The sequence below is a fragment of the Gorilla gorilla genome, chromosome 11, assembly GCF_029281585.2.
Source record: "Gorilla gorilla gorilla isolate KB3781 chromosome 11, NHGRI_mGorGor1-v2.1_pri, whole genome shotgun sequence".
NCBI classification, from domain to species: domain Eukaryota; kingdom Metazoa; phylum Chordata; class Mammalia; order Primates; family Hominidae; genus Gorilla; species Gorilla gorilla.
The window spans coordinates 71,177,828-71,202,587 of NC_073235.2; the positions used below are offsets into that span (position 1 = coordinate 71,177,828).

At 38.5% G+C, this 24,760-nt stretch overlaps 1 protein-coding gene across 2 annotated transcripts in view; it reads left to right on the forward strand.

Annotated features, from left to right (window-relative positions):
• CERS6 (ceramide synthase 6) overlaps window positions 1–24,760 on the forward strand; it is a 322,839-nt gene that overhangs the window by 240,354 nt on the left and 57,725 nt on the right. For both annotated transcript variants that reach the window (XM_004032744.5, XM_019022614.4), the window contains exons 6-7: window positions 2,560–2,652; window positions 22,594–22,722. In XM_004032744.5, coding sequence (XP_004032792.2) covers window positions 2,560–2,652; window positions 22,594–22,722 — 222 coding nt within the window. The remainder of the gene's footprint in view (window positions 1–2,559; window positions 2,653–22,593; window positions 22,723–24,760) is intronic.

The following is a 24,760-nucleotide window of genomic DNA, read 5'->3' on the forward strand; positions in this document are numbered from 1 at the left end:
TTCTAACTGTAATTTAGTCCAGATAACTTTCATGTTCATGGCTGGAGCTGAGAAATTGCTTATTTCTGAGAAAATGAGTTGCTAGAGCTATGGTCTATACTGTAGCTGCAGAGGGTTTCACAGCACTGTAGATTCAACATGAAAGTTGGGGGGTCTGGGAGATAGTAATGTTTTTAAAAAGAGGAAACACCACGCGTATGGAAGGCAAGATGCTATCTGTGGAGACTCAGATCAAGATTGTCTTCTGTATGATTCAGCATATAGCCCCCAAAATGTAGGGCAAATTGATGGTTTCTCATGGGAACGGTGCATCTTTGAAAATGCTGTATAGTAATAAAGAATATTAGCTAATTTCTTTGTGTGTGTGGGGGGGGAACTAAATAGCATACAATTATTATGTATGCAGTTATAGTACTTTGTGTGTAAGCATGCCTATGTAAATATATAGATTCCTGTTCCAAGTCAGTCTCTAGCCTTAAGGGCACTTTTAAAGACTGAGCATGCTTATGAGACATATTTATGGTATCTTTAGCATATATGTTAAATAGATAATCGAACAGACATTTAGGTGAAAAATTAGTGGTCTACTTCAATTTTATTAAGGATACACTTATTTTATATAAGTACATATATTATTTGTTACATATTAAATAATTTCATATACATGTGTATATTCTAAGTTTAAAATAATGTGAAGTTGCATTCAGTTGAACCTTGTACAGCTTGGTATAAGAAGCACAAGTTGGACATGAGATACCCTAGTTGGTGGTCATGGGGCCTCACTAGCTATGAGACCTAGGCTTAGCCTCTTAACCTGAATTAACTGACAGCAATTTCCTGTCAACTATACAATCTAGGTCTAGAATTATAGTACTAATTTTATAGGATTTTTATGAGAATCAAAGAAATTAACATGTGAGTGAGCATTGTCAACTGCAAAGCACTCCTCGGACATAGTAATTATTATAATGGGATGAACTCTGTGGTTTCCAGATGCTCTCTGACTTGCCCTTATAATTCCTCTGGGGCCTTTCCCCAGGTGGTGATGTGGAAGTAAGAGAATATCATTAAAACTAAAATTTACCCTTGGCTCAAAGGGTCCTGAGCCAGGGCCCGATTTTCTAAACTTCATTTCAGCCATCCATCTGCCCTGAATATCCATTCTTCATCGTTAATGCCTTCAAGTTTTACAAGGACAGTTCAGTAGGAAGTGTATTCTACTCAGGGAGATGCTGAATTGATGCTTAGGTCTCAGTTCAGGCTGCTACAAGAGAATACCGTAAGAGCTCATATCCCTTCTTCTAAGGGCACTAACCCCATTCATGAGGGCTCCACTCTGATGGCCTAATTAGCTCCCAAAGGCCCTGCCTCCAAATACCGTCACATTGGGATTAGGCTTCATCATATGAATGTTAGGGGGACACAAACTTTCAGTCCACAGTAGTGCTCATTGTCATTTAGACTTTAGGATTGCCGGTTCTAGTATCCTGTCCCATTGTGTATTTTGTTGTCAAAGATCTATGCAGGACAACTTTTCCGTGATTCCCATGCGTAGAGTGGGTGAGTGCCAGCTTCTCCTGATAGTCATTCATTATGCTGCTATTGGTGTACAAGACACTTACATTTCAATTATATTTACCATATATGGTATTGTCTTGTGTATAGGGGTATGGACTTGTTTGTGTGATGAGTTTCAAATGTTTTTCATTCATTTCAATAAAGCAAGACATTTCATTACAACTCAATATAACAATTAAAAACAACTCATCAAAAATGTTTTTTGAAAACTCTCTTGTTTTTAGTGGGATTATGTGCAAAATAAATATTCCTGACTCCCACTGCCTCTCTGAGCTTCCCCCCGACCCTGAGCCTCTGAGGCAGTTAAAGCAGGTATCACTCCCATTTTACAAATAAGTAAACTAAGACCCAAGTTTTATACCTGCTAAGCTGTAGAGCTGAGACGTGATCCGATATCCTGGCTGGGTGCCTAGTCTGGTATCTCCTGGCAGCCTTCCTGTCCCTTTGACCTTTTGGTAAATATTTTTGAATAATTCTTTCTGATATTTGAAATGTACTGAACATTTTCTAATAACAAAAAAAAAGAGCTTTCTGATTAATGCGGAACTTAAATCTATGCCTCGGTGACCCATACAGCATTCCAGTTCCTATCACCTACCGTCTTGTCCCTATACTAGCAGCAGTTGTCCAGGGTTATTCTTTGTCTGTATTAGAATTTTTTTTCAGGTTGCTTAAGGAATCTTGCAGATACTTGTGACAAAGAATCATAAATGCTGTTGTTAAACTGAATAATGAATTGAGTCCCAAATGTTCGTGCTAATTAATGCTTTCTGAGTCGGAGATGAAATGAGAGTAATATCATCAAGCTGTGGATTAAAGTTATCCTCAAAGCCCTATCATCTACCAAGAGAATAGGACAGGAACTGCCTTTGTGCAGGTGCAAGACCATGTTACTTTTGAGCAGTGAGCTTGAGATGTCTGGGATACAAATTGGGTTCCCTATTAACTACTAATCATTCCTTTTTTTTCTTTCACCTTCAGCCACTCACAACTGACCTTCACTACTATTACATCCTGGAGCTGTCGTTTTATTGGTCTTTGATGTTTTCTCAGTTCACTGATATCAAAAGAAAGGTAAGAGCGGTTATGTCGTAAAGTGCTTGCAAGCATGCATCTTTAATGGCCCTTAGCAGGTGGGTGTAGACTCTCAAAGGCACTCACCCCTGTTCTCCTGGCAGCCCTAGGTTAGTACGACTTGCTGCGTTATTACAGAAAGTTCTCTATTTTTGTTTGTGCTGTTTTATATTTTGTTTCTATTGTTTCTTCGCTCATCCCCTAAAACTCAGCTTTCTTTTCTCCATGTAATAATGTAGCAATGAATCCCCATAGAAATGATTTTCTCTCAATCTAATTCCCAAGTTCCTCTGTTCTCCAAATTAAATAAAAAGCAAGAATTCTATTTGTAGCTCCTGGGAGAGAGTAAAGTCTCAGTGTTTCAACCCTACAGAATTAATTCCCCAATTGCAGGGTTGTCCAGTGTCAAAATATGTCTCGGAAATGCAGCATTCCTCAGTGAACTGTGATCTGGTTTCCACCTATCCCCTCCACTGTAATCGCTTTTGTGTGACCCCTTACGTGTTAAATCCACTTATTCTGGCTTTCGTCCTACCAGCTTCTGGGCAGAATTGGCACTTCTAGCTCTTTACTGCTTATTTTTCTGTGACACCATATTTGTATTAATCCCTCAAAGTCACTTTGCTGTCCTTTGTCTTAATGCCCCATGCTCTACATATTTGGGTGCACCAGAGTTCTGGACCTGAATTACAGGATGCCATCTCCCTGGATGATTGAGTTGATACTTCCTGACACTTCCAACCATAACCTACATGCCATGAATTCTGAAATGTTTCTCTTCTGCCCCACATTCTCTCTGGGTCCATACTTCCACATCTGTAGTCACAGATGATAGTACTGGTTGAACATCCCTAAATCTGGAAATCCAAAATGCTCTGAAATTTGATACTTTTTGAGTGTTAACATGATCCTGAAAGTAAATAAATGCTCATTGGAGCATTTGGCATTTTAGATTTTTATATTAGGGATGCAAATCTGTAAGCATAATGCAAACATTCCAAAATCCAAAGAAAACAGTTCTAATCCCAAGCATTTGGGGTAAGGGATACACAACGTATATTGTGTTATTTTTGTACATTATATCATTTAGTCCTGACAACAAATCAGAGGTCCAGTTTGATTATTTTATTATTTATGCTTATTTTATGAATGATGAAACTAAGCCTTACATACAAAGTGCTCCTGACTGAAGACATGCTCTTCTAGTCTTGTTCTTCTCCAGTAACCCTTAGAACCAAAAGTCATGTCAGCCAGGACGTTTTCCTTTGCTCTCGTTTTTGCCACTCTGTATACCTTCTTCCTTAATGTCACTGACAAACTTACAGTTCCCTCTCCTTTTGCCCACTCTATTATGTAGCCTCTTAAACAGTCTTCCTATCTAAGTAGTCATTCTTGTTTATCTGCTGCCTAAGAATTATGTTTCTAAAACCTTCAAGACAAAGTTCAAATACGTGGAGGATAAAATGCAATGTCTTAATCCAATTCAGCTAATACAAAAAAATGCCAGATTGACTGAGTGGCTTATAAAATCTATTTCTCACGGTTCTAGAAGGTGAGATGCCCCAGATCAAGGCACCAGCAGATTCAGTGTCTGGCAACAGCCCACTTTCTCATAGATGACAACCTTCTCACTGTGTCCTCACATGGTAGAAGGGGCAAGACAGCTCTATGAGGCCTCCTTGTGAAAGGGCATGAGTCTCATTCACAAGGGCTTCTGCCAAAAGGCCCCATGTCCTAATATTATCACTTTGGGGGTTAGAGTTTCAATATATATATTTGAGAAGGACACAAGCATTTAGTCCCCAGCAAGCAAGATATGTTCGCCTTTGCACCCCCATGACTATCAGTGTAGCTGCTCATCGTGGGAATCAGTAAGTTGAGGGTAAATGAATAAGCAAAATCAGTTCCTTTACATTATGATGGAGCACAGTACTGTAATGTATCATTTCTTGGTTAAATCAGTAATCTGCTAAGTTGCAAACTGGTATCCAAGTGGCAGCTGAAAAGCATTTGGGAGTCTGTGGGCCTACTACTTACTACCCAAGTCCCCTTTCCCCACATATGCTCCTTCCACCATCCTACAGCAGTGGCTTACTTGGCTGGCAAAAAGCTATCTTTTCTGACTTATACGGCTACAAGGCCCTTAATATGGTATATATCAGCTGATTCTCAGAAGTAGGTGGTCTCTGTCAAAGCGAGCTTGGGCATAACAGATGACTCTTTGACACCCATAATTTGTGGTTCCCTTACTCATTGCACCCAACACTCCGAGTAGGTTTCTGAAATCATTTACGGACTCTTTAGTGATGGTATGTCAAGGGAGTCTCTTCTCCCTTGAGAAGAGAAGACATGAGGGAGCCTTCTTTGGTCATGTAGTGTCAATACATGTAGACTGATTATTTTCTATGTGCCAGGTACTGTGCGAGGCTCATGTTGCATTTTATTTTCTTTTTTGAGGAGACCTTTTGTCCAGGTAGTCACGTAAAACTCTTATATAACAGAGAGCTAGAACATTCTTCCTTTTTTTTTTTTTTTTTTTTTAACTTGGGAGAATTGATGCACAGAGTGAGTTTATGTAAGTTTCTCAAGGCCATGCAATATAGGAATGAATTAGGGGCTAGGCTTACCAAGCAGAGCCCTGTGATTCACTCTTAGATTAGACACATACATAATCGTTGCCTTGCCATGCTCCTGACATTACAGGTAGTCAGCTTTTAACAGCTCTTTGCCATTTTATCAGTCCTTCTCTTGCTTAGTGAGAACTAGAGGTGCCATCCAGAGTCAAAAGCAGGAATAGCTGTCCTTGGCTTCCAGAAGCCTAGTCCTAGTAAGACATTGCTATACCAAAAGTAACCAAGTCCCTCCACTAGCTTGAGCTTTCTCATCACATGTGGAATGTGGCTTTGCAGTGAGCCAGCAGGGCTCAAGATGTCTTTATTGCTGTATTAGTTTGTTTTCGCACTGCTGTAAACAAGTACCTGTGGCCAGGCATGGTGACTCATGGCTGTAATCCCAGCACATTAGGAGGCCGAGGTGGGTGGGTGGATCACTTGAGCTCACAAGTTCAAGACCAGCCTGAGCAACATGACGAAACCCTGTCTCTATAAAAAATACAAAATTTAGCCAGATATGGTGTTGTGCACCAAGTGAGCCAAGATGGCACCGCCGCACTCCAGCCTGGGTGATAGAGCCAGACCTTGTCTCAAAGGAAAAAAAAAAAAAAGAAACACTGGAGACTGGGTAATTTATAAAGGAAAGAGGTTTGAGGTTTAATTGGCTCACGGTTCCATAGGCTGTGCAGGAAGCATGATACTGGGATCTGCTTGGCTTCTGGGGAGGCCACAGGAAACTTATAATCATAGCAGAAGGTGAAGGAGAAGCAAGGCATGTCTTACATGGTGGAGCAGAAGCAAAAGAGAGGGAAAGGTGCCACACACTTTTGAACAACTAGATCTCAAGAGAACTCACAATCCCGATGACAGCACCAATGGGGGATGGTGTTAAACGTTGAGAAACTGCACCCAGGATCCAATCACCTTCCACCAGGCCCCTTCATATTTGGGGATTACATTGCAACATGAGATTTGGGAGGGGACACAGATCCAAACCATATCAATTGCTTTAAGCCAAATGACTGTTATCTCAATAATTTTCGTAGGTGAATTATTTTGGGGGATTGAAGTGTATCATTTTGTATTACTTTAACATATATAACATCAGTGGAAAACACCTGTAAAAGGGATAATTTTATAGTAAAGTTTGTGGAATTGATCCTAGGTCTGTATATATTGTCAGTGTTTAGAAATCGATTGTATATTTTTTGCTAGTCAATATCAATAGAATGTTTTAGATAGGTAGCTCCTCTTGTCTTCTGCTGGTCAGATTAGATTTGTACATTCCTGATGCAGCTGGTTTATTCTTGTTTCTTGCACAAAAATGGGAATTTGGCCGCTACCAGGCATGCTTATTCCTTGGCACAGGTTTTAATTAGGAAGGCCTTTTCCTCTGCTGCCATCTCTCATTAGGGAGCTGCAGTGCTTGCTTTTCCCCTTTGCATCTTGCTGAATGGCCCCATGGGTCCTTGGCAGTTCCATCCTTATTACGCCTCCATTTGGAAGACCTGCTGTTCTAGCCATTAGTGAGGATTTACGGCACATTCTGTCTGCCAGATGCGCTCTCCACCTTCTGTATTGGAACTATTAACTGAACCCTCTAAAAACAGCCTGCTTCCTTATGATGGGATAGGGATGTTTGAAGACACCCATTGGCAATACAGTCTGGAAATCAACTTCAGAAGACGTTCATGAGGTTGTTAATAGAAGAGTTATCACAATGTTTCTTGGCTCCCATATTAAATGACAATGAGTGTCAATGGCCATTTTCAAACAGGGACCAGGATTTATAAACATTGGCTCCAAATGCATGCCTCAGACTTCTAGAATCAGTACTTTAAATAGGTTTGACAATCACTTATTTTGATTTATTTGGTTCATGAATTTTTCTAAAATGGTTTTTGTATTCATAAACTCTTCTTTTTTGGCACCTTTTTTTTTAAATTGCTGTATTTCCATATAGAATCTGAAGTTTAAAAATGAGGGGAGAACTTTTCATCTTCATGGTGACAGAACACATTGCCTCACTTTTAATCATTTCCAGAGTTGGTACTTATTTGGTCAGTGATGAGAAATACTATTAATCTTCCCAAAGGGAAGATTAGATGAAAAATAAAAGATGTTTAAAACATCTTTTATTTCCCAAGGCTTAATTTTTGTTAAAATTTTATCCTTTAGCACCTGTTCACAATGAACATTTCTACTGCCATCTAAAATTTCCAAAGGAAGCTAATAAATATTTTTGCGATGGAGCTCAGAACAGCTTGCTTATGTCTAAGCCCTATGTCCCTTTTAACTAAGCTGCTGTTTGGCTTCAAGGCCTGGGCCTTTGGCCAATGAGTTCTGCTCATGTTCAGAGTCCTTCTCAGGGAAGCATCCCTGGCAGAGTTCCAGGGCCCAGCTGGTGAAATCAACTTGTTGCCCTTTTGGTCTTAAACCCGAGAGAAACACTACATCTTATAAAAGATTCCTGACAGAGAGAGGTATGATTAAGTCTAGCAAGAAACTTATTGATGAGCTTGTGTTAGCTCTCTGCTGACTTTTTGCGGAGAATAACTGGAGCCCATTACTGTAAGTGCTTTAGATGCCTTTGGGGGCCGTGTCATGCTCCAGATCTTGCCTGCTTCAGTTAGTTTTAGGGGAAAGGAAAATGCATGTTTTAATCTTACGAGGAAGCAGCATGGAACAGAATTATGTAAAATAATGTGCGTGAAACTATGTAGTGTACGGTGCTTGACAAATAGAGCTTAGACAGTACGTGGCACATAACGACCCAGTAAGGAAAGTCAAAAAGCACCTACCATGAACACCATTGATTCATAAAGGAAAGGGCATTTTCACATAGAAGAAAGGGAGAAAGGTTACATATTGTAATAAAGGACAATCCTTTAAATTTATCATTAAGTAAAAGTCCTTATTTTTGTCATTTTGTCCTAGACTGGGGAAAACATTATTATGGGTGCAATATGGCTTAGAGGTTAAAAGCATGAGCTCTGGAGTTTGTCTACCTGCCCAGCACCACTCCTAATTCGATGTGACCTTGAGCAAGTTACTTTACCTTTCTGTACATTGGTTTCCTGATCCAAAGAATGGAGTTCACATAACCTACCTTATGGGTGTGTTTTAAGTGTAAATAAGTAAATAAGTAGTACATGTACTTAGAACAGTGCCTGGCACATCATAAATGCTCAATAAATGTAGCCTTTCCTTGTAGTCATTAAGGCACTCCAGATACTGCCAGCTCTTCACCCTCAGGCACACCAGGATTGTGCTTCTCAGCCAACCTCCTCTTTTGTGATTGGGTGGGGCCATATGACTAGTGGGCTGTGAACAATATTGATTTGAGCCGCGTCTGGGCTGGAGTATTATAGTTGCCGGCATGGACTCTCTAGGGCTCCCACTTCTAGCACAGTGATTGGTAACACTGGAGATGGGGGCTGCTCCGTCAGCCTGGGTTTCTTAGTGCCTCAGGCAAGCAGAGTCCCTGGCCCCCAACCAATGATAACATGTAATGAGTAAGAAATAAGCCTTTGTTTTAAACCACTGAGGTTTTAAGGACTTTGTAATTGCTGCGTATCTTAGCTTATCCTGACTGGCACAGATGTTAATAATAATATGGCTAGTTATCATTTCCTAGGATAATATTTGGAAATAATTTGTCTAATCAGTACCTCCCAAAATATGCTCTTTGAATCCCTGACAATCTCTGAGGCCCTTTTAGGAGGTCTGCAAGGGCAAAACTGTTTTTATAATAGTGCTAAGATGTCATTTGCCTTTCTCCCAGTGTTGAAATTTTCACTGAGAATGCAAAAGTAATCATGGGCAAAATTGCTGATGGTGGCACCAAACTACTACTAATAGTAGTCATTGTACTCTTCATGCCACACTCTTGCAGAAAGAAAAAAATGTCAGTTTCACCTGAGAATGTTCTTGATGAAGCAGTAAAAACTATAGTTGTCCCTCAGTACTCAGTATCCATGGGGAATTGGTTCCAGGATCACCAACCCCCGCCCCCGAGGATACCAAAATTCATGGATGCTCAAGTCTTTTATATAAAATGGTGTAGTATTTGGCCAGTTGTGGTACTCCCACCTGTAATCCCAGCCCTTTGGGAGGCTGAGGCGGGCAGATTGCTTAAGCCCAGGAGTTTAAGACCTGCCTGGGCAACATAGCAAGACCCTGTCGCTAAAAAATAAAATAAAAATAATTAAAAATAAAATAAAATTGTATATTTTTGTACAACCGATGCACATCCTCCCATATACTTTAAATCATCTCTAGATTACATAATACCTAATGCCAGGTAAATGCAATGTTAATAGTTTTACTGTATTTCTTAGGGAATAATGACAAGAAAAAAGTCTATACATTCTATACATGTTCACAACTATCCATTTTTCTTATTCAGACACACCCATCTATTTTTATATTTATATAGGTACAACCGTCCATTTTTTAAAAAGTTTTCAATTCATGGTTGAATCCATGAATGCAGAACCTATGGATAATGGAGGGCCAACAGTATTAATTTTATTAAACCTCTCTTCTTGAGTATATATTGAAAAAGAATATTGTGTGTGATGAAATTGGAAATAGGTATGCAATGGTGTCTGTCTTAAGAAAAACACAGTTCTTTTTCTTTTGAACTGAACTTTTTTTCATAGAACCCCATTTTTACTTGAAAGAATGATAAACTGTGGTTATTCCAACTTGTGTATTTGACAGACATTGTCTAGAAAATGCACAAAATTAGCTTGTCACGTTGTTTCAAAGAAAGCAACTGACATTATTTGTGGTCAGTGATAAAACTCAAGCTTTCAAGCAAAAATTAGATTTTTGGAAAGCTTATGTGTACCAGCAGGAGCTTGACAGCCTGTCAATCCTTTACATTTCTGATGAGATTGGTAGTGATATTAACAAATGTGATTTTCAAAAATATTTTATTTAAAAAATCACTACTCAGTGAACCAATATTTTCCAGATAACTAATGCATGATGTTATAAAATCATGCATGAGTGAAAGATCCATTCACAGACCAATGGATTTTAATGTAGCAGAATATAAAAAGTTTATTGATATGGTTTTAGATTCCATATTACAACCAACTTTTAAGAATATCTGACTTGACAAATTTTAGTATGGTGCCAAAGAAGAATATCCATAACTATCTGAAAGTACTATTAAGGTACTTCTTCCTTCTCCAGCTATGTATTATCATGGTACTGGGTTTTCACCAAATACTTCAACCCAAACAACATCTGGCAACAGATTAAATGTATACACAGTTATGAGAATCCAACTCTCTAGTATTAAGCCAGACATTAAAGAGATTTGCAGTAATGGAAAACAAGGCCACTCTTCTCACCAATTTTTTTTGAAAATGTAATTTTTAGTAAAAATGTATTAGCATGTAATGGAGTTTGTTTACAATAAATAAATGTGTTTTAAATATTTTTAAAAATTTCTCAGTTCTAACAGTGGGTATGTTAATACTGATAGATATAGCCCTCATAAACAAATACTCTTTGGTGTTCACAATAATTTTTGAAGAGGAGACCAAAATGTGTGAGAATGGCTGCTCTGGAATATTCTTAAGTCTTTCCTAAAAATGTGACTCCCATACCAGGTTTTGTGGCTCATGCCTGTAATCCCAGCACTTTGGATGGGCGAGGCAGGCGGATCACTTGAGGTCAGGAGTTCGAGACCAGCCTGGCCAACATGGTGAAACCCCATCTCTACTAAAAGTACAAAAAATTAGCTGGGCATGGTGGTGCACACCTGTAATCCCAGCTACTCAGGAGGCTGAGGCAGGAGAATCGCTTGAACCCGAGAGGCGGAGATTGCAGTGAGCCAAGATCACGCCACTACACTCCAGCCTGGGAGACAAAGCCAGACTCCATCTCAAAAAACAAACAAACAAACAAAAAGTGACTCCCAGGTAGTGCCTCACATTGCATCAGCATATCCTTTCTTTGCTTGAAAAGCTAAAATCACACCAGATGGCATCGGATCACCCTGGCAGGGATGGGGATTGATGTAGGCTTCTCTCCTTGTAACCTCACTCCTGCTACCTATAGACACAGTCAGGAGGGCCGCTTCACCTCTCTTTCACAAAGGTGCAAAGTTGCTCTTTTATGCAACTTCTCATGATTGGAATTGCAATATTCTGCCCTTGAAGTTCAGTTTCCTCTGAGGTAGATATTCCCAAATCTTAGGCCTGTGTCCTGTTTCTTTCTCACTGCTGTGTCTTCAGAATATAAGCAGGGAAAAAGAGCAGCTCATTTTAATAAGCTACCATTTGTGATCAAAGTATTGCAAGCCAGTACCATGTGCAGACTGGTGGAAGAACAATAGAACTATTGTCTGGAAAAGAAGTGTTTCATGGGGTAATTTTTATGGGATTTTACTCAAAGGCTGCCTTCAGTAGTGGCTTACGCTGGCAATCAAGCATCCAAGTGCCTTGTCAAAGGAGAGGCTCTTAGACATCTTTAGATCTCATGGTCAGATAACCAGCCACTAGTCAGCCCTGGTTCTCATAGACTCAGCCACATACTGCAATTCAGGGTGCAGAAGAGTGACGACCAGGAGCCTCTTCTTCCAGTGTGCTGCAGAGGGCTGCAGCATTACAGAGAGCCACGCGGTGCTGCTGGTCTCGGGCTCTGGGCACATAAATTCGGGTCCTCAGGAGTCCCACCTCTCTCAGGAGGTCTTGCTGGCCCTTGGGAGGTTTGGTCATTCAGCTTCTCATGGGGAGTTTCTCTCAAGTCAATTCTAGGGGCCTTGGGAAAACACCCACTTTGGCTGTTTATAGCTCTGTCTCTCTCCCTGAAGTGGTGAACTCCTTCACTTTCCATCCCCATAAATATGAACAAACCCGTTCATCTGTCCTTCCCTTTGGCCTCTGAAAAGAGGCACCCCTTCCACTCAAGGCTCACCCTTGCACCTTTGGTCTTTTTGTTTGTTTGTTTTTTGAGACGAGTCTCACTTTGTCGCCCAGGCTGGAGTGCAGTGGCGTGATCTTCGTTCACTGCAACCTCCACCTCCCGGGTTCAAGCGATTCTCCTGCCTCAGCCTCCCAAGTAGCTGGGACTACAGGCGCGTGCCACCACACCCGGCTAATTTTTAGTAGAGACGGGCATTTCACCGTGTTAGCCAGGATGGTCTCGATCTCCTGACCTCGTGATCTGCCCGCCTCGGCCTCCCAAAATGCTGAGATTACAGGCGTGAGCCTCCGCGCCCGGCTGCACCTTTGTTCTTGATCCCCATCTCTTCCTGTCTTCCAGGAGTAGACCTTGTTCTGTTTGTTAGTCTCTCACTTATATGTGTTTTCCAAAGTGTCCCCTCTTTCCTCCCTCCTTCCTCAGAGTCATTTTCCTCACACGTCCGTTTCTGAGAAGCAACCTGCTATGGTAGTTAGATACCTGAGCTCTGGAGTCACACACAACTGGATTTAGAGCTGGCTTAGCCCATCCTTACTGTGTGACTAGAGAAAATGATGTGGCATTCCCATGCCTCAGTTTCTATGTAAAATAGAGTTTCAAAGTCATACTTGCTTTATAGGGTTGTTGTTAAGAATAAATGACAATATCAGAAAGAAGAGCCTTTGGCACATGAGAATTAGGCAAATCAGAGTGTAAATAGGAATTCACCAGGTAGTCAAGGTGGGATGGGGCCAGGAGCCAAAAGAGGAGAAAACGCAAGCATCACAGCCAGAAGAAAACAAAAACAAACCTGCATGGCCAGAGGTCTGCATAGAGACAAGAAGCAGCTTCCAGGAAATTCTGCAGCTAGAATTCTGTATGTTTGTGAGGGGTTGGGAGTAGGAAGCTCAGGCAGTTGAAGAAAGAGGAGTTAGAATGTGGAGGTTAAGGCTGAGGATGATGACAAGAGTTCCCCAAACCCCTCCTGACAATTTACATACCATCCCAACCTGGTTGACCTGAAGGAGACTTTTCCCATCTTCTGTCTAAAGCACAAAATTGAGTCCCTGGTTACCCATTGTCAATTTAGGCCTCGAGACCTTTACAGTAAATGGACGATGGCTTTTGAGTCCTGGGATGTTTCTGATTTTAGTAGAACACAATCTTCCCCCTGCTGATCATTCTGGATGTTTTCAGCCTGAATGGGTTTATTTGATATCATAAAGGGTATTTATGTCTCTGTTCCAGGGGTTATTGCAACAACAGCAAAAAAATGGAGAGTTAATTCTGCTAACCCTTGCATCACTTAAGACTGTTAGGTTGAGTATGTTTTAAATGTCTCAGAAGTGACCTTTCCCCATTAAAAGCTGTGCAAACTAGTGTGACTGAGCCAAGGGTAATTTAAACAGAACCCAGAAGGTGTGTCTAAAGACTTTCATCTCCAGGCACTTGTGATTTAGCAAGGCTCGTAGTGATAGAGAGCTTCTGAGGATCTAAAGTTCAATGAATAGAAAGACATATGTACAATTAAGAAAACTATCTACATCATTTGAAAGCAGAGTGCATTTGGAGAGTGTGCTTTTGATGGGGAGAGGAAGGGAGGCATGAAGGAGGACTCCAGGGCATTGGAAATCAAGCTCCATGCTCTGGCCAGGCCCATCAGAAGCTAATCAACAGCACTATCTTACTGTTTTCTATTGTGCAAATAAAATTTTATTGTGTCCTTTTCCATGGTGATAAAATCAATTAAAGATTAAATATTAACTAAATAATTCACAGTAGACAAGATTATGAGTTCTTGATCTTGAAATGGGGCCATAAATGTTGCACAGGAGAAAGATTAGGTAAACTCTGCTTATACAATGGTTATTTCATTTCTGTATGTTTCTAGAAGCCATAAAGTAATGGCACATCTAGCAGTAGAGAAAATAATACTGAATCCAAAGAAGCATCTTACTTTTAAAAGCTTGTGAAGTCTCCTTGGTTTTCAAATTATTTTAAAGCTGTGGTTATACTTGATCATGAGAATTTTGATGGTTCTCTTTCTTTATAGTTTATCTGAATTTTGAGAGTAATATTTAATGGATTACATCAGGACAGCTATGAAAATTAAATCTCTTGACACATTTTTTGGTCTGACCCAAATGTGTTGAAGTTAGCCATGAGCCTATGCCATTGCCACATCTTAGATAATATGACTTTTCCAATATGATGCTTTCCCATATGTCCTTTGATGTGACTCTAAGGCAGGGCATAAAGCTTTTCTGTAAAGGACCAGGTAATAAATATTTTAATTTTGAGGGACATGTAATCTCTGTTGCAGCTTCTCAACTCTGCCACTATAGCAAGAAAACTGCCATGGACAATAAGAAAATAAATGGGCGTGGCTGTATTCCAGTAAAACTTTATTTGCAAACCCAAATCTGGCCATCTGGCCCTTTGCCTATCTTTGCTGTAAAGTAGGATAGCCTGTTGTGCATATTTGATGAACAGTGGGGATGTCAGATTTGAGAATGGCTAGTAGAGATATTTAAATCACATCAGTATACATTTTAAAAACATTTTGATAATAACCATAGTAAATTCAACATCTTTAAACCAATTAATTTCATGGCACTTGGTGTTTTTAAAATGAAGTCTGTGCGTTACAGTTATCCCCCTCAAGGACCTAAATGTGTATACATTTAGTCCAAAGGGAGAAAAATCTGTAATCTATTGGGAAAAAAGTGTTGAAGTAGATTCAATTCTAGATCTAATGTGAATGAAGTTTTATTCACAGACTGAATTTTGGAGAAGGGAATAATTGATTCATTCCTGCCAGGACTCCTCCACCTTATAATGGAACAAACATTTCCCAAACAAGTCACAGTTCTTCATTCCTTTCCAGATTTTCCTGTAAATATTTACCTTAGGGTACATAGGCTATACATAAGAAAAAAGTGAGTTCTAGTTAGAGTTTCGAAGAGCCTTATGTGAAATATCTTTCTTTAAATGGTCCGTTTAACCAACTCTCTTATAGTGAGCCAAAATTCAAAGCCAGTTGAAATAGAACAACCAAATAATTTGTGGGAGATTGTACATTATGTGAACTCTTCACATCATAAGTTGGTAAGAGATGGTTATGATTCTCCTCAAATTGCCTAATGGGGAGAGACCCAGAATCAACTGATTTCTATAAATCACCCCAAATATACTTTCATTATTTAGCCATTGTCTTAAGACCCTACACAATTTTTTAGTCCTTTATTTCTTTGTTTTGTTTTTTAACCAAATTATTAAAGCTTTAGAAGTTGTACTGCTATTTATTCTAGAAACCACCGTAAGACAGGACAAAGCAGCAAATTATTCTGATGTGAATTTCTGGTACTACATTTCATTTTTGCCTTAAGGACGTATTTTGTGATTTATTTGCACACATTAGTTTTAATATTAAGATTGTTAGTATACCATTTGGGGGTTTTGGTTTTCTTTGTTTAAGAGGTTTTATATATATTCATCCTGATCATCAGGACTTTACCCATCTCCAAAGGCTGAGAAGCTATTATATTTTTATATTCCCTTAATGGAAAAGCTGCTTATGATTATTCTTGGTGTATGTAAATTTTGTCTGAAATCCTCACCATCTCCATCTGTTTATTCATTCTAAAATGGAGATGGAGACTGAGTAGCTACTCTCTTTTGCATGTTGCCAAGTTACATGCTTAAAGTCCACTTCTACCCCAGCATTCTGAGTTTTATGCCAAGGCAGAAAAATCACAAGAGAGAAAGGAAAACTGTTTGTTATTGATCCCTAAAAAGAAAAGCATGTTACTCTGTAAGAATTCATATACATTTGTATGTGCCTTGAAATTTCAAATAAGAGAACTGTTTTTTGTTTGTTTTTTAATGAGGGGTTTCTATTATTACTGCAGTTGCCATAAAATGAAATCAGCTTTAAGCTATGCTGCTCTTCTTCTGTTTCCTAGACAGTCTGAAAATCAGTTCATTGAGTAAACCTGGTGCTATTACCTGACTTCTATTCATATTAGTTAGATTACAGACTTATTAATTTTATTAAATTCAGGGAACCTAATATGCGTCATTTGCATCTGAGGGAGAAGAGCCTTTTTTCTTGCACTTCAGAAGTATTTCATATTCCTCATGTCTGTGCACATCTAAATCAGCCTTTAATTAAAATCTTGCTCTTCTAAATTCCCTTTATAAAGAGGTTCACTGTTTTTTCTTAATCAGTTGTAAAAATTATTCCCAAAAGACACTGCATAAAATTAATGTATTATCCAGCCAATGAGAATTTGGGGAACAGTTCCTGTTTATGTATGTGTATGTATTATTTTTAATGAAAAATGGGTGAATTTTGTTTTTGTAAAGGCATGTACATCAAGATGAATTTGTAGTGCCTCCTGAAAACAATATTATTTCAGAGATTCTATACAGCTTGATCATTGTGAAGGGAGTTCCATTATATAGACGTTCAGATCTGTGTCTCAATGAGAGGTAGATCCCTCTGGATGTTTGGTGCTAATATTTTATTGTACGTAAAATTCCCCTAGAGAACCGAATTAACGATGCTGATTTTCATTCTAACAGTTGGGGATGGAGCCCAGGTAGCTGGAATTTTACCTGTACCCAGGAATTTCTGATGTGAAAGCTACACAGAACAGACTAAGAAACTTTCCTAGGTTCCCTAAATGCTATTTGAAAATGTAATAAGGAAAAAACAACGTTAACTCACCAGCTTTTAATACTAAAATGGATGTCTCTTCCTCGAATTCTTTTATTTGAGACTTCTAATTAAGTTTGAGTGAAGACCATGTTTGATTTTTCCCCCTTGTCTCTGATAATTAACATAGGCAAAGCTACTGAAATAAAGGTCAACATTAGGGTAAATATCAAGCAGGGAACTTAGAAGGAGCCCTTGATAATGGCTGTGAATATGTCCAGAAACAATATGGTAGAATGGCAGGAGGTTGAGGACACAAGTAAAGCACATGTCCAGGCCAGTCTGTTTTGAATAAAGGCTTTGGCATCAGTCTTCAGTCTGAAGACCAATAAGAAATCACAGTCTCTCTCTTTAATTGCAGTTATAGAAAATGCAGGAAAACATTTCAACCTAAAATGCTAGTGTTCTTTCAGCCATGACTGTGTCTATGTGTGCACTAATCACTTTCAGCAGTTGCAGATATAAGGACGGAAGTTTTCCACCCTGCATTGATAAAATCCAAATTGGCAATTTGTTTAAAAATGGTTATTTGGACCAGATTCAGTGCCTACTCAAAGAAATGTGTTGGGTAAGGAGGATGTGAGTAACACACAAAATAATGATTACATGACCTTTATTAAAGGTATTTTATTGTGTATAATGCATTCTGAAGCAGAAATGTAAAAGGTGACATCCATTATTCATTCTTTTTTCATATTCATACAGATAGGACTATAATGAAAATTGGTCTTCTGCCATGGGCATAACTGTGAGTCCTTCAGTAATAAAACAAATGTTTTCTAGGACCAGGTGATTTATATGCAAAAAACGTCTTTACAAAGCAAATTTTGTCTAAAAAACAAGGCTCTTGTTTTTGAAGGAGCCGTGCTGTATTTGCAAGACCATTGGGTTCTTTACTGACGTTATATCAGATACATCTCAGGAAACTTAATTATAAAATGGTACTAATCCTCCATAAGTGTTTTAATCAATTTATATTTATTCATTTTAAAATTAAATAGAGAAAAACCCTTGTTCTCTTTCAGTGAGCCAAGAGCAATCATTCAGAGCTGATATGGAAAATATTGTTCTTTTTAGGTATTCAGCTGGTTAAACTTTGAAATCTGTGTATTAAGTATAGCAAATATAAACTCAGTGAATTTCTGAATTAAGCAGTTTGTGTTTTCATTTGATTATGTTTAGGAAACAGTTTAAAATATTAGTTGAAAGGTAAGCTCTACGTTAATGAATCCATTGTTTTGAAGTAGTTATTATCTGGTAGAACACTATACTCCACATGATGGAATCTAATAACAGCTTGGAGAGAACAGATTTTATCTTTCAGTGGAAAATGTTATCAGTACAATTTTTATTGTATGTCTAAGGCATTTTGGTATTGTCTAACTTTAATGACTTAAGAAAACCTTAGGTACTAGCTGCAAAGACATCAGAATTGCAGAAGTAGGTAAAACTGGTAAGTTGCACCTGTACATAATCACTTATTAAACTCAGAGTATGGTCATCATTTCTGTTCTGCCAGTGAGCTGAGAACTAGATGTAAATGTGAGTCTAGAGGAAGGAATATAGTGGTAGGTTCTTAGGCCACTGCATTCTCAATGCTCAGTTCTGCCATGGGCAGTTAGAATTAACTGTTGGAAGACGCACGTTTCCCCTGACAGTGGAATCTACCATCAATGTGTCATGCTGTTTGGAGACTAGGTTAATTGAAAATAAGAGAAATCGTTGCACTTCATTTCTTAAATTATCTGACCTCATTTAGGAAACTAATATACTGTTTATCCTAGCAGTAAATCAATATGTATGGTTGTCCATAAATGTTAGGCACTTTCCAGGGTAGAAAATAACCTCTGGACATGTTCACTAAGCTGTAGACAGAATCATTTAAGCAATTAAAGTAGTTGAAGTTGACTTTTGAAACACCAACCTGTAGTGACATCACCAGCTAATCAGCTGCTAAGTAAAGAGGGTGCATGTGTGGGCTCTCCCACACTCGCTCCCTGCCACATATACACAAATATGAAATTAGTAAAGACTTAAAGTATTATTTAATCACTGTGGCTATGAAGCCTAGAATTATAGAATTGACAGGATAAAAATAACCTGATCCAGTCTCTTAATTGTATAGATAGCCAGACTCAGTGGCTCACGCCTGTAATCCTAGCACTTTGGGAGGCTGAGGCAGGTGGATCACTTGAGGTCAGGTGTTCAAGACCAGTCTGGCCAACATGGTGAAACCCTGTCTCTACTGAAAATACAAAAATTAGCTGGGCGTGGTGGCTCACACCTGTAATCCCAGCTACTTGGGTGGCTGAGGCACAAGAATGGCTTGAACCCAGGAGGCGGAGGTTGCAGTGAGCTGAGATCCCACCATTGTACTCCAGCCTGAGTGACAGAGCGAGACTCTGTCTCAAAAAAAAAAAAAAAAAAAAAATGTATAGTTAGGAAATTACCCCTACCAAAAATGACAAAATTAATAAGAGTTGGATTACAGATTGGCTCTTATGAAATAGGTGTTCCATAATTGTTCAAGACACCTACATTTTTCAGTAGTCTGGTCCTGTCGATAAGACCCTGGTTTTAACATTCTTGCACTTATGTTTAAAATAGAAATTGCCTTAACCACAGACAAACCAAACAAAAAAATAATAACTGAATTGGAGAATAGAAATTAGAGACAGAGGCCTCTCTGAGTTGTGGAAAGGTAGATAGGTAAGTGAGGGTACAGGATAGGTAAGTGGGGGTCCAGAAGAAAGTGGCTGTCACCCAGTGAATCAGGAACCAGGGCAGGAGCCATGAGAGCTAAAGGGTTACAGAGGAAAAGTACAAGGCAGTTCAGAAAAAGAGACACCACTAGGGGCCTCCTCCTTCCCCTTGGGTAGAAGATTAAGTCCAATTCACAAGGAACTGAGAAGTCTACCTAATCTAGTTTCTGTTGCCTTTGTAAACCAGATGTTCAGCTTGGCTGAACATCCACCAACCTTAGCACTGTCACCCACACTGATTCTCAGAACAAACAGGAATAGTCCCAAGGGAATGTTGTGGGAAGGAGTTTATGAAGACATCTGTAAGAATAAAAACCTAGCCCTGTTTCATTTTCATGACTACGAGTAGTATTAGAGAGTACTTATAAGTGCTTTGTACCTATTCCAATATGATAGATAAAATTAAGTCCTTACAACCCCAGAAATAATTTTATTCTTGACCCTTAACTTCCCAATTTATATCTGAATACAAATGCTACATAGAACGGTTACATATCAGGGATTAAATAGTAGTGTGATTACTTTTTATTCAACAAAGTTAAAATATCTTTTTTAAATAGTGGTAATAGATAAGAAGAAGCTACTAATTTTTAAAATCTGTAATGCTGCTGCTCTGGCTTCTACACGTCTCTCCTTCTTGCTTGACTCCAGCCACACTCACCTCCTCACTATTCCTTGAATACATCAGGATAGAAAGAGTGTGACAGATAATGCCTTTGCCTTGGTTGTTTTCTCTGGCTTGAATATTTTCTCCCCATCTCTCTGTAAGACTAGCTTCCTCATCATCTTTAAGTCACCTTCTTAGAGAAGCCTGCCCTGGTCTAGCCCCTCTGTGTACTATTATAGTCTATCTCCCCCAGCAACCAGGACTCCTCACCCTTCTTATCATGATTGCTTCTTTTTCCCCCATAGCACATTTTTACCTTCTACTATAAGAGATCATTTACTTATATTTTTTGTCTGTTCTCCCCTACTAGAATATACAAGTTCCACAAGGGCAAAAGTACTTGTCTAGTTTGCTTACTTATTCATCCTCAAAGCCTAGAACTGTCTAGAGCATAGTAAATGCTCAATCACTATTTTTAATGAATAAATGGCCATATGAATATTGACGTTTCAAGATAAAAATTTAAGTTTACTCCCCTAGATTTAACCTACATGTTGCGCTTTTTCATAATCACGATGTGCTCATACGTCAGTTTTCGGATATGCTTTTCATTTTCTTGCTGTCTCCCCTAGAGAGAGAGAGATTCAAATAAATCTACCCTAGATGAAGAGTCTATGGGGAATAGTCCTCTTCCTCCAGAGGCTTCAAATAGAGCAACATTAGGGTCAGTCTTGGCATTTAAGTCTCAAAGAAATTCAGACTTACTCTGAGAGAGATATATAGATTAGATAAAAGTATGAGTAAAAGAGATACTATATTTCTAAGCAACAGAAATTCCATATCACAACAAACCATGTCCAGATGGTCAGGAGATAATATCAGAAAAAAACAATCTTCACTGAGGCCAAGACGAGGTTCCCTTGAAGCCGACCAAAATAAGGATGGTCAATTTACTGTTATTTCTGCAAAATATATTTTTTTCTAATGTCTATGGACAGATAATGATTAAAATTCAGGGCTTCAATCCCCACCAGTATGCAGTATACCTAAGTAACAAGCATGCATATGTACCCCCCTGAATCTAACATAAAACAATTTTTAAAAATTCAGAGCTTGTTTGTGTAGGTCCTATCAGAAAAGCCAACATGGTAGGATTCTTATTTGAGTATCCCAACAGGCATATTCTGGGAGAAGGATGCTAACACTGAGATGCACATTCCAAGAAATCTGAGATAACAGAAAACAATCACCCCCGTCTTAATCCATTTGGGCTGCTGTGGCAAAATACTGTAGATTTGGAGTCCTGTAAACAACAGAAATTGATTTCTTATAGTTCCAGAGGCTGGGAAGTCCAAGATCAAGGCTCTGGAAGATTTGGTATTCAATGAGGGCCCATTTCCTGATTCATAGATGGTGCCTTATAGCTGTGTCTTTGTATGGTGGAAGGGCCAAAGCAGTTCTCTAGGGTCCCTTTTACAAGGGCACTAATCCTATTCATGAGGGTTCTGGCCTCATGCCCTAATTACCTCCCAAATACCCCACCTCCTAATATTATCGCCTTGAGCATTAAGATTTTAACATGAATTTGGTGGGCACACAAATATTTAGACCACAGCACCACCTTAAACCTTGCTATGTGGCTTATCAACCCTTCTGTAGGCAGTGGACTGCCCAGGCTGGGAGCCATACGATGCCCTTTTCCTCTGACCTTAACCTACTGTCCCTTCATAGATGCCACACTCTGGTCAAAGACACAGCCAATACCTTCCGAAGCCCCATTCATTAGTAGTCAGAGAAGTGGTCCAGTTAAACCTGTACAGTTGCCCCAAAGATCTTCCTAAAGTTCAAATGCAAGTAGTGCCCTTCTTTTCTTGAAATTATATAGTGATTTCTCACTTAGCTTCAAATTATTTGGCTTGGTACAAAGCACTCTTTGTGATATGGTCTTTGTCCTGGCATTTATCGCATTCTTGGTAGTCACTGATGTCCTCCTATCTCCTGTGACCCTAAAGAAGTGCTTTGCCCTTTTTGCCATATGATGACACAGCTAGAAGTCACCATCTGTGAACCAGGAAGTGGGCCCTCTCCAGATACCAAATCTGCCAGAGCCTTGATCTTGGGCTTCCACTGATCTCCTATGTGTCTCTCCCAACACGTGATGGACTCCTGAAGGATAAGAGTTATACCTTATTCATACCTTATTCATCCTCAGTGCTAGGTTTGTGGAGGTTCTCAGTAAATACTGGTTCAGTGGCTGAATGGCTAAATGGAAATGTGATGTTGCTAAACTCTAATATGGATGTTTCTTCTTTCCTCAAGGACTTTGGCATTATGTTCCTGCACCACCTTGTATCTATTTTCTTGATTACCTTTTCATATGTCAACAATATGGCCCGAGTAGGAACGCTGGTCCTTTGTCTTCATGATTCAGCTGATGCTCTTCTGGAGGTAAAAGTTTTCTTTCATCTTTAAGAGTACAAAATCCAAAATTTAGGAAGTCCCCAATCTCATTAGCTCTTCAATGTTATGCTAGATAGTGCTTGGGTACAATAGTAAAGAACTACATTGAAACTGCAGAGTATTTCTTTGTAGGTTAAGCTGGTGAAAATGAGATTCTAAATTAGTATGTAAACTTTTATACAAAAAAAAGTTGTTAATAAAATGCTGAAAACCTTTACTGTTCTATACTTAAGAAATGAATGATTTTACAAAGGAAAATCATTATTTGATTAGGTTTTGTTTTGTGTGTTGTAACTTTTAACCTGATTTATTGGGAAATTTTGTAAAACTCAGTTTAGTTACTAATGGAAACTATACATCCCAGTAAAATTAAGTAGGGGTCATCGTTTTTATTGCCAATACATATTTACCTAAGGTTTTTACAGTGAAAAGGGCATATGAATTGCAAATTTTATGTAGAAACTATGTTTTCTATATATGTAAGTATAAGGAATATCTGTGGAAATATTGGTTACATATGAATTGGTTACTATTATTTAGAATTCTTAAAGTGGTAAAATAAATAAATATGTTCTAGCATATTTCAAAAGGTAAAATCCCAAGGAAAACTGTGATGTGATATTTACTTTTAACTGTGGCTCCTGTGGAGAGTCATACTCACTAATGTTCATAATTAAAGTCTTTGCATTTTATATTAAGAAATTAATATAACTGGTCAGAATTACCTTATAAGAGTACAAAGCCTATGTAGAAATGGTTCTTACAATCTGATCTGAATTCTCATTTTTTTTTCCTTTAGGCTCACCGTTTTGCTTTAAGTGCTTTGTTTTGCCACCTTTGAAGCATTTACTATACTGTGAATGTAGACTAGACATGCCCTCAAATAATGACCTGTTATTGCAATATAAGCAGAATTCTATGCTATAAAATTTGAATCTACCATAAAGGCAATTAAGGTTTGAGGTATATGCAGCATTTTGTTAAAAACTCTGGTCCTTTAGTGTTATGAAACAGAAAAATAGACCTAATGGGCTAGGTAAGTCCAACGATAATTTGTTGCTATGATTTTTAAGTGATTCAAGCTAACCTCTATTCAGCATATTTTTTAGTAGGATAAATATAATTAGTATAAGGGCAATCCCCTGGAAATGAGTTACCATTTGGTTAAATCTGAAGTTTGCTTGAATGTAGAAATTTATGCTGCAACCTAAGGCTGTACAATCAATCCTATACAATTAGCCAACTTCATTGCCTGTGGAGATGGCTGGCATGATGTTTGGTAGTGCCATGATTCAAAAAATTTCTAATCAAGTTCCACTTGTATCCAGAAAAAAAAATTCAGAAATCTCAGTCATGTGGCTTAAAAACAAATGTTCTTCATCACCTAGATTCTCTTTAACATTATAAAATAAATAACACGTAGAGTATTCAATTAATGAGATAGGTTACCTGTCAGCTCCTCAACATGTTATCTTATGGCCTAGACATTTCTGAAAAGTTTGTGTTTAAAGCTTATTTCTTGAATACTGGTGAAAAAATATAAAAGAAAAATTTCATGATTTACCTAGCCAGGAGAAGGTAGAAGGTACCTTTTAACATAATTTATGGTGTTACACCTGAAGTGTTCATGAAATTAAAAGCTTATAATCCTAACTTCCACCCAGTTAATAGATATTTCCCCTTAGGAATACATTCCTCTCATAGCTTTGTGCTTTATTTAAAGCTTTTAAATTATAGCCTCTGTGGATAATGTCAACAATCTTTTCAAATCTGACTCAGTTAATTTAAGTTTCCAAGAAGTAGAAAATAATGTTATAAATTCAGAAGGCATCATCAATTTATAACCCTGTGTGTAGGTGCTGTGAATTCTATGCAAAAATGTAAAAAGAGATGATTAAGCAAAATTGTTTTCAGTCTCACCTGTTTTTAGAATCATCTGTAAAAAAAGTAGATGGTAGAGAAAGGGATGTGATTTCTTCCCTAGACTAATTTATAATATAAAAAGTCTTCACTTAAATCACTGTCA